At 46.8% G+C, this 15,263-nt stretch overlaps 1 protein-coding gene across 3 annotated transcripts in view; it reads left to right on the top strand.

Annotated features, from left to right (window-relative positions):
• Nucleotides 1-15,263, top strand: part of LOC147893902 (erythroid differentiation factor-like protein) — a 57,861-nt gene continuing 42,598 nt past the window's right edge. Inside the window, exons 1-6 of one of the 3 annotated variants that reach the window (XM_087385818.1) lie at nt 1-317; nt 501-589; nt 2,828-3,159; nt 3,268-3,383; nt 3,520-3,742; nt 3,872-4,472. In XM_087385818.1, coding sequence (XP_087241944.1) covers nt 2,894-3,159; nt 3,268-3,383; nt 3,520-3,742; nt 3,872-4,472 — 1,206 coding nt within the window. In that variant the 5' untranslated portion in view covers nt 1-317; nt 501-589; nt 2,828-2,893. Of the gene's footprint in view, nt 318-500; nt 590-2,827; nt 3,160-3,243; nt 3,384-3,519; nt 3,743-3,871; nt 4,473-15,263 lie in introns of all 3 variants that reach the window. The other 2 variants (XM_087385815.1, XM_087385817.1) reach the window with 2 other exon arrangements.

Here is a 15,263-nt window from a genome sequence, read left to right as displayed (position 1 = left end):
TATAAAGATTCATTTATAATAACTCCCAAAGGCTGAACTCCAAAATTCGACAATCGTGTTTGATCACAATACGAAATCAGGTTTATTCTCCTCACGCGATCAATTGTTGGAGGTGATTGAGGTGATCGACGCAACAATTGGAATTGATGTCTTGTACATGCCGCAGCAACTCGCGGGTTAAGTACTAGTATACTGAATACACCATTGTCGCTTCCTCCACTCCACCATTTAGACGCTCCCCATCTCTCCTTCCTCTCCAGCCCTCTTCTTTGCCCCCCTCGCTGCCTGCCTCGTCTTCACAGCTTGCACCCCTCCCGGTCAGTTCCTCTCCCATTTTTCCTGCATTCCCTCCTTTCTTTCTCTTTGCACTTTGAATGCATTGTGCTACGCTTGGTTTGACTCTTACCTTGTCCCTTGTTTAACCTGTGTGTGTGTGTGGTTCGGGTGATTTCTACTCAGCTACCTTATGATTTATCTCCATTTGCTCATGTCGTTTGCAGTTGAAGCTGGCCTTTTATCAGGTGCACCTGGCTTGGAGTCATTTGAGTTTCCTTCGTTGCCGGAATCAGAAATTTGAAAAAAAATCAGGGTATGCTGTTTCCTTTTTAAAGATCACGACGACAATGGAATAGTGGTAAAATGAAGGCAGAGTCTCGTAGGTCTATTGATGGCATGCAGTGTTATCTCTTTTTATAAATCCCGATGTCTTCTATCCTGAATTAAATCGCTCCTTTATGCTGAAAGAAAAATAGTACAATAGCGTAAAGAAAAGCTTTCATATTCTTTTAGTCATGCAGCTAACACGGTAGACATTATAGAGCTTTGGTTTTCAATGGGACCATGAGAGAGCCCTTTATGGTAGTGGTACGGCTATCCATGGCTCGTGGATGTATTAGCCATAGGTCATCTTTGATGACTAATGTAGCTTAGGCTTTGTCAAGCATGAAAAAGGTCTGTGTAGGGAGTACTGGGATGGGGGAGCTGATTAATGCCATGGTGGCTTGTGTTTACAACCATCGCTAATCATGATTGGTTGCGAGCTGCATGGACCATGAGAGAATCCAAGCCTCAGTTGGCCCTCATTTCATTGGCAATATTGTCTATAGCTTTTTTTAAGGTAGGTGATGATTAGAAACAGGGACCCTACAGGAAATGGAGAAGACTGATAAAATGACAGGTTGCAGCTCTGAGTAGTTGGCAATCATTTGTTTTCTATGTATTTGTGTCGGAGATAAGTCTGGTATTAATAGTGTCTATTGCAGACCCAACAGGATGTATGGGACAATACAAATAATCAAGGACACGCATTACAATTTGTGGCTCTATTAGGACCGGGCAACCATCTGTGTTCTATTCAGTTGTGCCAAATCTGGCCAGAGTGCAGGATGTATGTAGGAGCTCGTTTGTTTAGCTGCCTGCCTCATTTCATACGAAACCTCCAACTTTGTATGTGTTCAACCTTTTTGTTGCTTCTAGGGCACATTTTGCATCTCTCCTCTTGAAACAATTTTCCAATGGCCTGTTTCCACCTCAAGATCATGTGATCTGACATACCCTGAAGAGGAGGATTTCCTCTTTGTGTCTCCAATAGATCAGCATGGGGTTGATCTCTATGATGGGGAGTCTATCTGTATCTGTGTTCATACTTTAAGGACTCGCAATACATTGGCATAGTCTATAGGAAGCATACTTGTTTCGGGTAGCAGGTTGGGTTAAGGTGTCTGCATCTTGACTTTGAACTGCTCTATGATGTATAGAAAAGGGGTAGGGGAAAGGGGGATTGAGGAGAGGAATGGAGAGAGAGAATGGTGTTGGGGAGTGGGAGAGAAGATGAACATCATGGAGAAGAGTGTGGGAAGCAAATGGCAAAGTGTTCCATTGAGTTGAGGTGAAGTCCTCTCTTTTATAGAATGGGAGAGAGGGTGACCTAGATCATAGGCACCTCTCCTACATCAAAGGAAATCATTCTTTACATCATAGGGACTCGTAAATCAAAGGCACCTCCCCATGTGGGGGCCTTTGCATTACATATGTGATGGACTATGACACATCATAGCATGTAGTGTGCTACACACACACACATACATGATCATAGGACAAGCCCTTGATCACACAATTAGGGGAGAAAAGCGATGACAACTATGTTAACACAAGGGAACAAAGACAAACCAGTGTACACATAAGAAAATGAATGAAACACCAAAGCAAACGCAAGGAAACAGTTCTTATCTTTATTTTTTAAGTAAATATTTATTTATTTTACATGAAAAAATAATAACACATAATAAAATACGTGAGAGGGGTGAAAAACATACATACATACTGCTTGCATGTATAGATAAGTAGATAGATATATAGAGCAAAACAAAACAAAAGGTAACTAAGAGTAGATCACCTCCAAAAATAGAACAAACCTAGGAACTAAAAAGCAAATGGGCTTTGAAGCATAGTTACCAGGGAACGGCGTTTCGACATCTGGAACGTTTGGAACGCTGTTCTGGGAAACAAGGCGGAACCGGAATGGCCTTCGAATGTCAGATTTTTTTTTTGGGGGGCTCTGTGTAAGTTCCAAATGGGTATTTTAGAGGGTATATGGAAAGTTTGAAGCTGTAAAATGTTAGTTGTTTTCATTTTCTAGCATAGTTTTATGTTATATGATGATGTGCCGTGTATGACGTGGCGTTCCGGAGAGAGAGAGAGAGAGAGAGAGAGAGAGAGAGATGATATTATATGATTTTGAGAGAGAGAGAGAGAGAGAGAGAGAGAGAGAGAGAGAGAGAGAGAGAGATGATATTATATGATTTTATTAATGTCCGTTGGTCTGCAGCTGGATGACACTGCTATGTTAGCACAAACATAGTACATTTATAATACAAAATTTGATTTTGTGGTCATGGACATTTTACCGCTCCCAGAGGAAGAGCAATGTCTCGAATGGGCAGTCTCTTCTGGGCCTGCACAGTTGCAGCTGCACCTGTCAAGTAAGGCTGGCGAGGAACCACTGCATTGTGTGGGTAGCCTCCAGGTTCAACGTCAAATGCAGCTGGGATTCCTTTGTGGCAGTCTTCCTGTTCCCACAGACAATGATGCTATGACATCCAAAACAGCTTCTGTATCAGAAGCAGCAATTGTTCCTGCCATTGGCCTTCAGAGTGAGAGGTAGGCTATTTCTTGTGGTTGTTATTTCTATGAACATATTTGAAGCTTTGAAATATAGTAGAGTTTGAACGTATTATATTATAGATTGGGCTTGTTTGATGCTTGCAGGGCCATGGCACCCCAGTACAGAATGCTGCCTACTCAAACTGACTTGAACACTTTCTTTTTATCTGAGAGAGAACCAGAACAAATCTTACCAATAACCTCAGCAAAGGCCCCAGGAGGTATTGTCTAATGCATTTCTGCAATTATGCATGATTGTAAGACCTGCTTTTTTGGTTTCCTAGCGGTTACATTGTTATTAATGTTATCAATAACCTTTTTTCGTTTTTCTATGTGAACGCTTTTTATGGTGTAAAGGAGTGCATGAATTATGCATGGCATGGGGCAATGGATATCACACCCAACCATTAGCAAGAAAGTGTGAGGCTCTTGCAGTGAGTGCTCTTGCTGGCTACGGAGATGAGATAGATGTGATTGCTCCAGCGGACATTCTGAAGAAAATATTTAAGATACCATACTCCAAGGGTAGACTATCTGTAGCAGTCCATAGAGTTGGTCGAACTTTGATCTTGAACACGGGGTAGCATTCTGAGCACTATTGGGCTTCCATTCTCCTTCTATTCAAGTGCAAGCGTTTGTAATATGTGCAGCCCATTGTACATCTGCTGTGACTTTGGGCTGTATTTAACTGTTGATTTTGTTAAATCAGGCCAGATGTGGAGGAAGGTGAAAAGTTGGTTAGACCCAAAAAAAATCAAGCAAAGGAAAGATCTCTCTTCTGGAAGTTTGCAATGCAGTCTGTTCGAGCAGAGGCTTGTGATTGTCCAACATCTCAGAATTCTGAGCGGCCTGTTTCCGATAACATAACTTCAAAGCGCTCATGTTCAGATGATAATGATGATTATGTGGATACTTCCGTGGATCAACATGCACATGTTGGATGGCAGTTTATGGTAGATCACGATTTAAAGAAAAACAGGAATAGAGACTCTAAAAGTCTAAATACAGGCATGGGAGGATCTTCGAAAGATCATAAGCAAAGGGTCGCCTGGAGTTCATCAAATGGGAGCAGTTTCAGCACTGGAATTGAGTCTCTTAAGAAGTCCAGCCTTGTAGGGGAACAGCAAAGAGATCCTGATTATATCCAGAATGATTCAGGAAACCACAAGAGGCAAACCAGTGAGGGTTTTCTGAGGGTGCTGTTTTGGCAATTACAGGAGATGAGGATGCTTCTAGGGAGTGATTTACTATTATTTAGCAATGAGAAGCATGTTGCTGTAAGTTTGCATCTGTGGGAAATAGAGCGCCAGGTAATCTTTAACGTGTGCTAGTTATGTGCTGTTTTAGTGTTAATAAACTTTGTTGGGGTGCTTTGAAGCATATGATTATAAGACAATCTTGCCATTTCATAGGCACATGATAGAAATCTAAGCATTAAAATTTGTTCCATTATTAAGTCCTTTCATGCCTAGACAGGCCTACCTCCAAGCATAGAGGTTCAGGTAACCATTTATAAAGGAACCGTTCGATGCATATTGCTATGTCAATGCAATAATCAGTGTATCTAGGTCACTTCCCCGTTTAGTTCCTAAATTCACGAGGCCCTAGATTAATGCACTTTATCTGGCATTTATAAAACCCCAATCTCCTAGGAATGTTACCTGACCTTGCAAAGATTTTTCCTAGTCTTGGTTAATGTTCGGCTATTCTCTATGTTTTAGTAGTTCTTATGATCTTTTTGTGGGTCCCTGAGTGATTGACATTCAAATATGTAGAAAAGAAAGAAAGTTTATTAAAGTCTTCGAAAGACCGATGGGTCTATGAGACTCTGAAAAATCCTGATACAAGCAAGCGGTGTGGGTGGAGCTACTAAACGAGCCTCCACTCCAATGCAGAATGCAAATGATAAGTGCTGAGTGCTACATAGTCATGTTAGAATGATAAGTACTGAGTGCAACATAGTCATGTTAGAATGATGATCACCTACAGAACACTAACATCCTCATCATCAGAGCGTCGAGGGGGATGAGGTAGTGAGGGCATAAAGTCAGAGAGAGAGTGCTGGTGGCTGACCGCGGACGTGGTCCTATGTCGTCTCTTGGTTGTAGCTCTACGTCTGATAAGGGCTACAGTGACACTTGTTGGTGGAGTCCCAACTCTGAATAGAGAAGAAATATCCCCAAGCGTAATTTGTGCGTCAACCCTCTGTCTAAGCTGTCGTATCGCTGGCTCTGTGTCACGATCATGCGGGGCCTCGTGGTGTGGGAGCCTGCATGGTCTAGCTGGAAGAGCTCAGTGATCGAGCTCTGAGAAGAGTCTATGAAGGAGGTCTGCTCCTGTCTCCGTGATCGATGTAGATGCTCACGGTGTCTGACTGCCTCGTGAATGAAGGCGGCCAAGCATCTTTGGTCTGGAAATGAGAGAAAGCGGGACAATATCCCATAACTCTCTGTGAAGAGCGTCCTCAGATCTCATAGTATATTGGGCATTTGAAAATGAAATGCTCCTCTGACTCAATCTCTTGAAAATGAAATGCTCCTCTGACTCAATCTCTTTTATGTCAAATAATTTGCATATGCGCCTCTCCCTGGGCAAACCCTCAGCCCTGCCACTCTCGATGCAAAGTCTATGTGAGGAGACCTGAAACTCTGCCCAATAGAGATCCTCAGTGAATAGGGTAGGTGGATCTGCGTTTATCCTAGTGGGTCGATAAAACCCTCCGCTGTGATATGTAAACAATGATCCCTGTAGAAGCTGAGTTTCATTGGAAGCTCGCTCGGTCCCAACCAGGTCCTGAATGTGTGTAGCTGCAAAAGAGCTGCACGAATGACCTGGTTGACCTCATGAGACAGGAGAGGGGGAAAAGGTGCGTCGATGCTATACTGGAAGGGGGGAGTCTATCCATGTGGAGCCCTAGTCGCTCAAACCATCTCTCTGATCACCTGCTTCTGATAGTGCCATAGAGAGGTAAGTAAAGCTAATAAAAGTTCAAAAACTCTCCCTACTCTTGCCTGCTAGCTCTGCCTCTCCCCATTCCCTTCCAGCCTGCTCCCTGCCCCCTCGCCTCCATCGCTCCCTGCCCCTCCCTGCATGCACATCCTGACCCCTTCTCTCTATCACTCTGGTTCTCCCTGCTGCGCCAACTCTTTTGCTGCCCCCGCCTGTAGCGCGCTTTTGCACAGTAGGCTGGCCCTGCTCTAGCTGCCCGCGGCTGCTCCATAGGCAGCTGTGGGGCTTTGTTGCGTGCAGCGCATCCCCCCCTCACCCGGCCGAGTTGCCCTTGCTGCCGGTCATGGGGTTTTTCTTGCTCCCCACGGTGTTTGTTCCCTGTTTGGAGGGGTGGCCTGCTGCTGTTCGAGCAGCCCTGTTTGGACCAGCCGCACTTGGAGCTGTGGGAGCTTTTGGGAACCTTTTTCCTTGCCTTTGCTGGTTGTGAACCTGCTTGGCTGGCTGCCAAGTGCTGGGTTTGAAACAGGGATTAGACTCTTTTTTCCCCCCTAGAGAAAAGAACCTTCTATTAAACTTGGAAATCAACCATACAAATCAGCAATCCAAAAGGCACTGATCATGGGGAAAAGAAAACAGCTGGCTGTTTGAAAGAAACCCATCTTGTTTCCAGAGAACCCAGCTCATTGCCTAGGGAATCTTAGGAACAAGGGCTAACATCCAGGGTGGTCTATACAACCGGTGAATACGTCTCATGGTAATGACATAGAAGATACATGTAGGCCAAGCCTAGAATTGCTCCCACCTTTTGGCCTTTTGGCAATCGCTCTAGAACCCAAAATCCCATTCTGTAGGCTCCCATATGGTTCGCAGGGTGTAGAGAATATCCTGCCAGATGGCGACCAGGGTGGCTGCTGGAGGAACTTGATGGTCTTGCATCAAAAAACTGCAATGGGCAACCCAAATGTTCCAAGTAATGATACGGGACATTATCTCCCATACGCTATCCTTTGGAGAAGGCAAAGGGTGCAGGCGAGAGGGAGGAGTCGCCTCAAATGCCTATATCCTAAGAACACGTTCGTCTTGAATCCTATAAGCTGGTGAGGATGGATCAACGGAGAAGGCATGGCCTACCTGAGTCAGCCACACAACCATCCCCCAAGTGAAGTCACGCTGCATTCTCTCTGTGCTGGCCACAGTGTGGAGGGCTCCCATCCAAATCCTCTTCACTGTCGGGTAGCCCCAAAGACAATGTGGAATCGTCTCGAGATCTATGTCCATGCATCGATGGCATCTATCGTCTATCTACATCTGCTCCAGCCATTGGCCAATGGGCAGGCCTCCGTGCCACCATTCAAGCGAAAGAGGAACTCTTCTAAGGCCTATGGGTGGTCCATAGTCGTGACCAAAAGCCAGAAATGACCTCAAAGGGAACCTGCTGCTCCAACCAATGCCGCTCTCTTGATGATGACTAGGCAACCACGTCTAGTTGCAGAGGATGCCCAATCCGAGTCATGTAGGAGGAAAAGGGCACCTCCTCTATCCTGTCCGAGCGCCCTATCCGGATTGGCTAAAACACTTCCCTAGATCCCACTAAGCTCTTTGAGAGGCTGGGCCTCCCATAACTAAAAGTGCCACGTTGCCCCATCCTGCCCCGTCGAGGCTGGGACTAGGTCTATGGCCTAGCCCTTGCCCAAGCGTCCTACTACTATGAGGGCCTTCCGTAGCCCTCTGCTATTCGAGTGTATCTAGAGTGTATCTAGAACCTCATTCACCTCAATGTTGCTCACAGTTTCGAGCTACGTAAGGCCCCCCAAAGCAGTACCCTGTAGAGTTTGCACCAGTAAGAGCCGCGGGATTGCCACAAAAATTGAATCCTGAGAGGCACCCCGGTCCTCCAGTGTATGAGAAGATCCATTTGTAGATTGCTGCCACTGTCCTTCTTGTGTGGGTGGTGTTTCTGAGAAGCCTCGCTGAAGTAGCTTCCATGGCTCCGAGCTTGGGGTGAGACCTTATACCACTACCTTGCCTAGAAGGACTATGCTTTGCATCTCAGGATCAATAATGCCAAGTCCATGCTTTGCCTGTGGCAAGATCACCGTCTGCCAAACAAGTTTGGCTCTAGTCTTCCTTGTACCATTCCATCTTGCCCACAAGAAATTGCGCGCTAGGCAAGTGAGCTGCCTCATGCACCCTCTATGGAAACACCAGCATGAGGCTATGTATCACGCCGTCACCAAGAGGACTTGGTCGACCACAATGGCTCTGCCTGCTAGAGAAAGTTTGGCCGAGCTCCAGTAGCTTCTTTTGAGCTCCCAAATAACAAGCCTCACAGGGATGCACGTCATGTTCTGCCAGAAGAAGGAGCTTTGGGATTCAGAGTTTGCATATGACACGACACTCTTTGTGAAGGGCGCCGACGAGGAGAGCTCAGAGGGGGTGCGAGGAGTCTTAGGTACTTACTATTTGGCCTCAAGGGCCAAGACCAACTGGACTAAATCAATTGGTTTCCTCATGGCGACTGAGGAGGTCTAGGAGATCCAAGATTGAGGGTTGCGCTTAGCTTCCGATGGATTCCGAGGGGGCGCATAGTGAGATACCTAAGCTGCCAGATTGGCATTGATATTTTAGTGAAGCAGCAGATTGCCCCAATAGTAGAGAGTGCACGGCACAAGCTTTTGGGCCACGATCACCTGGACTCAATTTGTTGGTTTCCTCACGGCGCTTGAGCAGGAGATCTAAGATTGGGGGGCTGCGCTTAGCTTCCGATGGATTCCGAGGGGACACTTCCAATTGGCATTGATATTTTAGCAAAGCAACAGATTGCCGTAGAGTGCATGGCACAAGCTTCTACCAAAGCCTTTGCTACAAAGAGGAGAGGAAGGGGGAAGTGTGTCCGAACTAAGCGAGAAAGAGTGAAGGCTCTCCCATGTGGCCACCAATGATCATTTACCTTCGTGCATAAATAGTTGGGACCCCTAGAATTCATCCCTCTGAAAAGCCCATCCCTTGAATAGTGCATTCTGGAAAGGACGTATCATAAGCCTTCTCGAAATCCATAAGAAGAATGGCGATAGGCTGAGATTCCTTCCATGCCCAATCCATTCCCTCCCAAAAGGTGAAGATATTGTCCAGGATGCTACGTTCATGAACAAAGCATGTCTGCGTGTTGTGGATGATATCAATGAGGTGAGGCCTCAAGCACAAACTCAAGAGCTTGGCTAAGATCTTGTAAGTGATATCTAGCAAGGTGATCGGTCTCCATTGACTAATGTAAAACCTGTCCCCCCCCTTAAGATGAAGCAAATCCAATCTCGACTGAGGGACTGAGGAAGAGAGCCTAAGTCAAAAATCTCCTAAATAGCCAACCGAAGGGGGGCGAGGATATGCTCCCCCAAAGCACCTCAAGGAGGATGGAGTCAAACCATCTTCCCCAAGGTACTTTTGAGCCAGGAGGGCCTCCCAAATCTCCTCATGAGTGAACAGTGCCTCCTATTGACTACTTAAGCTCTTAGGGACCACTGTCAGAATCTGATCCCGCACTTGCAATAACCTAGGGAGACGACTCCTTGGACTGAAACAACTGCCAATAGAAGTCTGTGGTAATTAACGTCCAAGTGGCTCTCCGTTAGACGCCTCTAGAAGGTAGGGCGCTGCTATCTGCAAGCAGGGGCGTACACATCAAGATTCGAATCTTGGAATCCCCCATCCGTAGTCCCATCCAAACTACCTGACCTGTGATAAGCTCTCCATGATCGGGCTCGTTGGAGGCTACTGCTTGAGAAAACAAGATACAGACCCCACCACTTCTACCTATTGTGAGGGACCAAACCTTAGGGTCCCTCCTTGGAAGCAGTGGCTAATATCAGATGCTGAAAACATATGCTTTTGAATCAAGTGAAAATCGATAGAAAATCCACTCGCCATCTTACCTCACCCCTTGCAACTCGTGATGAAGTATCAATGATTGTGGTTGTCGACGTGCACGATTGTGGAGCTCATGCATGTTCCAACTCATAGGGAGAGGAGGGTAGTGAACAAGGCCCTACTCTGAGTAGGAGCCTGAAGTACAACCTCGTATTTCTGTGACTTCGAAGGGTGCTGCGAAGGACATTAGTCCTCGTCCATGCATTGATGCGTCCGAGGCATGATAGGCTCAATACCTATCTTCAAGCTTCAAGGCCCACTGCATCATGAAGGAAGCCTCTACTCCAAGCCGACTAGTGCTTTGTTGTAGCGGCTAGTGAGTGACCTATGTAAGCTGAAACTCTGGCCCCATCCAAAGCACAACTGCTGCTAGGGCCAATTCTATCTTTTCTGGCGAGAGACCCAACTGATAGACAGCCGTGTCCCCACAAGTATTCCACAACTCCCTACCCTAGCCCAGCCACTCCATATGGATTATGTGGTTCCTCATCATGAGATAAAAGAGCATCAGGGTCCAGTTCTCCTCTCACATGGAGGCAAATTTGAAACCGTTGTAAGGAGGAACCAACCGCTCCAATAGGACCTCCTTTGCAGAGCTGTAAGATCATGGCCGTCACCTCAAGGGTAAGGGGATAGTCGGATGTTGCGGTATTTCACAGTCCAAGCCTCCAAAAATCACTCAAGAGAGGCTGCTGACCCAGACGCAACCTCGAACTGGAAAGCCGAGAGAAGGAGCCTTCTTCCAACAACTACTCCATAGGAATTGCATCTCGGGAGAGAGATGGGCTCTCAGAGTGTGAGGTAGAAGCCCCAACCTTGCTTGTGAGGTAGAGGCCCCAACCTTGCCTTTGATTGAAGGCTTGGGCACCGAAGGGGACTGGGACTGAGAAGGGGGAGGGTGAGAGGGGGAAGCAGAAGGGATCGCTGCAAAGGAGTGGGGAGGGGGGGAGGCAGAGGAGAGGAGGGCGGGGGGTGGGTGGTGCGAGTGACTATAGCCGCAGTGGCGGGGTATGAAGGAAGGAGGGAGATGGGTAGGTGGGGGAAAATCAGGGTTGGGGGCATGGGTGAGGGGAACGGGTAGTAGGAGAGGGGGGTTCAAACTGGTGGGCTCTCCTGTGGTCAGCCATCGTACAGAAGCTTGAGTGCTCTAGGCCATTGCCTCTGGTGGGTTTGTTGGAAGACCAAAAGAGATTTCCAAAGGACATCCCCTAAGGGGGCCACCTATCCGCTCCCTCTACGTGTGGGAAGCTGTTGCTTACCCTATCGCCGCGCGCTGTCGAAATTTGGCTCTTCGCCTACATTTCTTGGCGGCCTTCTTGCTAGGCTTCTTTCTCTCTACCTTGGTCCAAGCCCCCATAGAAGGCTCCACTTAGGGAGTCCAAGACTCCTGTTGCTGCTTGGATGAACTGCTTGGATGAACACTGGGTTCTATGTGTGTGAGCCTCCCTCTGTTGCACGTATTAAGCCTGAGAAGGAGGGAGCTTGGCGTCGGCTTCTCGAGCAAGCCCACTCTAGGTGGCCCATTTACCTGCATCTGAGGCATTGACTTGTAAGCCCGAACTGTCAACCTTCTGTTGGAGCTTTCGATGGTCTCAATCAGCATGCAGCCACATCAGCTGCCCCGTGGGCTGCCATGTAGGCAGCAGCAGCCAGCTCAACGTAGGCACCATGTCAACAGAAGCGGCACATCAGCAAGTGATGTCAGCCATAGGCGACGCCATGTCAGCAGCGACGTGGCAAGTTGGGGCAGACAGCAGGTCAGTCAGCTCCTTGTCTGGTGGGTGGGCAGCAACAGGCTGGTCGGTCCGTTTTCAGGCCCAAGGGGGCCTATAAAAGGCAGCCCCCTTGGCCCTCATTCACCATCCCACACTTGGGCACGTCAGCCCTCAGTTCAGCAGCAGCTAGGCCTTCCCGTAGCAGCCCAGTAGGGTAGCCTCAGCCTCTTCAGGGATCTAGTGAGGATTCACCTCCTCCAGTTAGTCTAGTTCTTCCCAATTTTGATTTTGCAGTGAGGGTTTCATCTCCTCCGTACAATTGTATTCAGCCCTTCGGGCATTCATTATTCAGTTGTACTATTCCTCTTCAGAGGTCCACTATATTTTCTCCCTCTAATTCTCTCACTCACATTCACAACATCACTTGCAGTTTGCAGTTAGTGTTGAGTAGGAGAGAGAGTGAGTTAGTCTATCTCCTGCTACATTGGTATGAGAGTTTCAAATTTTCTTTCCAGAGATAGGGAGGGTCAGTTTAGGGGCAGCTATACCATTTCATGGTCCCAACAAGATCCGGTAAGGACACCATGAGCAGCCGTGAGCAGTCCAACACAGGGGGAGATGAGGGTTCAATGCCTCAACCACCCCCACCACTGAATCTTGCATGATGGCCAATGCAGACCATGATGCAGATGTAGCATCAATAGTCTGAGGCTCTCCTCACCCGCATGGCCTAGCTCCAAGAAATGCGGGACGATCTTGAACAGGCCGCCAGAGAGCGTGACATAGCAACTCAAGAGGCGAGAGAGGAACGCAATTGGGAGGCTCAGGAAGACAAGGAACTTCGGGACTGCGAGGCTCAGGAGGCTAGGGAGCACAGAGAGTGTGCTGCTTGGGAGGAGAAGGAAGAACGGCACACTGTGCGAAGGAGAACCAATGCTTCCCTTGTCATGTGCCGAGCCATATTAAGGAAGATTGTCCGCATTACTAGAAGATTCTAGCAACAGGAGCCGTGTTAAGTGGTTCAGCAGTAGCTTCAAAAACCTCAAGGAGCTTGAAGAACAACATACTACATGGATAACCTTAGTAGTCATCTAGGAGCTTGCTGAGCAGAAAGGGGAACCTCATCAATCTTTCAATATGTTCCCGTTTTATGGACAGGTTGGTGGTTAGAAGGTCCTTATCTTGGTAGATTCAGGCAGTTTAGAGGACATCATTTCCACCAAAGCAGCTAAACAGGCTCAGGTGCCTCTTACGCCAACGAAACCAGTGGCCTTGAATTGTGCATTTCTAGGGCAATAGATAAAGCAACACACAAGTAGCTTCAGCCACTCGGAAGATACCAGGATGGGTACACAATCATCCACTCAGGGTCACACCTACTCAGGCAGTGGATGTGATCTTGGAAGCATGACGGTGGCAGTAGTTCGGCGCCAGCAAGACACTGTATTACAGCGGGATATAGTCTTACAGCAGGCAACAGGGTTACAACCCGACCAGGATGCCTCTCTAAAACCCAGTCTTGCTCCGTCCCTAAATGCACCGAGGAAAATCACATGGAGCACTATCCCACAACACACATCCTTACCAAAAGCTAGCACCAGATCCAAGAATTCACTACGTGCAGATCAAGATTCATGAGCTTAGCACCTTTGTAGGAGATGAATCACCTTCGCCTAACCGTGTTGCAGGTTTTACTTCACAAGAAATAGAGCAAGAGCTGAAGCGGGAAGCCAAATGGATGGGGATCCATTGATTACAGAAGACGACAATGATGATCCAGATTATGTTCCAATTGGACAGAGTTTTTCTACGAACTCGATCCATGGTTCTGAATACCAAGATGCTGCGAATGAACTTCGGGTGTTAACTTCTTTCACTCCTTTCGAAATCTTTATCTGAACTACATACGGTATGCATTTGGCTGTTGGTTTGTGTATTGTTGCTCATAGACGTTTGTTCAACCCTTTGCCACCTCAACCACAAAGGAGAGCTCCTGTTCCACCACCTGTTAGAATGCAGAGCCCATTGGTCAAGGCAGCAAAATTTGAGACCTAGACAGCCATGTCGAGCAGTTCAAGACCGGTTGCTAGCGGATTCCAAGGGCAAGGGCAATTGAATGATGCGGTGAAGAAGAAACAGTTTGCTGCTACAATGGAGGGGAAGGCATTGAGTTGGTTCATGCAATATGGGCTGGCACATTTTCTAACTTATGATGACTTGAAGCAGTCATTCTTGAGTAGATTCCGAAAGGAGAAGACATCGGAAGCAGTGCTTAAACGGCTTCGAAATATGAAACCAAAACACGTGTTAGTGAAGGACCATGCCTAGAAGTTCAGGAATTTGAACCAGAGGTTAGTGTAGGATCCCGTAGGATAGAATAGATGCATCTTGCAAGAGGTGTGAGAGCACAATGAAAGCAATATGGTAGATCTCTATTTTGATTGTGAGAGAGAAGACTCCCTTTTATAGAAAGGGGGAGAAGGTAATACCTTCCCTACATAGTGGCAATCAGCCCCTACATCAGTGGGAATCAATCCCTACATCAGTGGGATTCCCTTTGTCTTACATCATCACTTAGGTCACACACTAGACACATCATAGCACTTGATGTGCCTTTACAACACACACACAAACACACATGTGACTCCCCTAGATGCACATATGCACCATAGAGCAAGCCCTTGATCATACTTACCCCAACAAACCCCCCTCAAGGGATTGCCTCTTGTAGTGTCAAGGATTCATCTAGTCTCATAGTTTCTCATGCCATCTCATGGTGGTCAAGGATTAATCTATGGCTAGGATCTCATGCTAGCAAGGCTTCCCAAGGGTGTGAGTTTTACAGAAATGGGATAGTCAAAACACATATCACATGGTCTACATCATATGGTGACCAGAGGTGATTTACATAACATATTCTTTTTGGAGTACTACTCTAGGCAGAGAACCTCAAAATTTTGACCAAGTGATGATAAATAAAAAAGTCAAAGTGCCTAAAAAGCATAGTCTTCATCATGTGGAGACTCATCAAATGAAAGTAGATTGGCAGTTTCTGACTTTGTAGCTTCTTCCTTTTTGGCTCTACAAAACTTTTCATGGTGATTGTTTTTGCCACAGTGTTTGCATGGATTGATTTTGAAGCAGTCTTTTGAGAGGTGATTAGTCTTCCCACAATGTTTGCAAGGTGAAAACTTGCCCTTTTGAAATTTTATGGCATAGGCTGTGTCATTGCCTCTCTGGTAGGTTGTGTCATTGCCTCTCCGGAGTTCCATGTGCCTTTCTTCTTCTTGAAGAGCAGAAATAAGACCTTCAAGATTAGGATTAGGAAGATTTTTTAAAGTGGTAACAACATGATCATAATCTTCAGGCATACTTTTGAGCAACACTGCCATTGCATCATCTATAGTGATTGGAGAGTTGATAGAAGCAAGTTGAGTCATGAGACTGCACATAAGATTGACATGGGCAGCCAGAGGAGTGCCACTAACCATCTTCAATTCAAAGAAAGCAATC

This window comes from Dipteris shenzhenensis, chromosome 15 (assembly GCF_047967505.1).
Source record: "Dipteris shenzhenensis isolate YYH24624 ecotype China chromosome 15, Dip_SZ_1.0, whole genome shotgun sequence".
In the NCBI taxonomy this organism is placed as follows: domain Eukaryota; kingdom Viridiplantae; phylum Streptophyta; class Polypodiopsida; order Gleicheniales; family Dipteridaceae; genus Dipteris; species Dipteris shenzhenensis.
The sequence above is the reverse complement of the archived record's forward strand: the minus strand, read 5'-3'. Positions and strand labels throughout refer to the sequence as shown.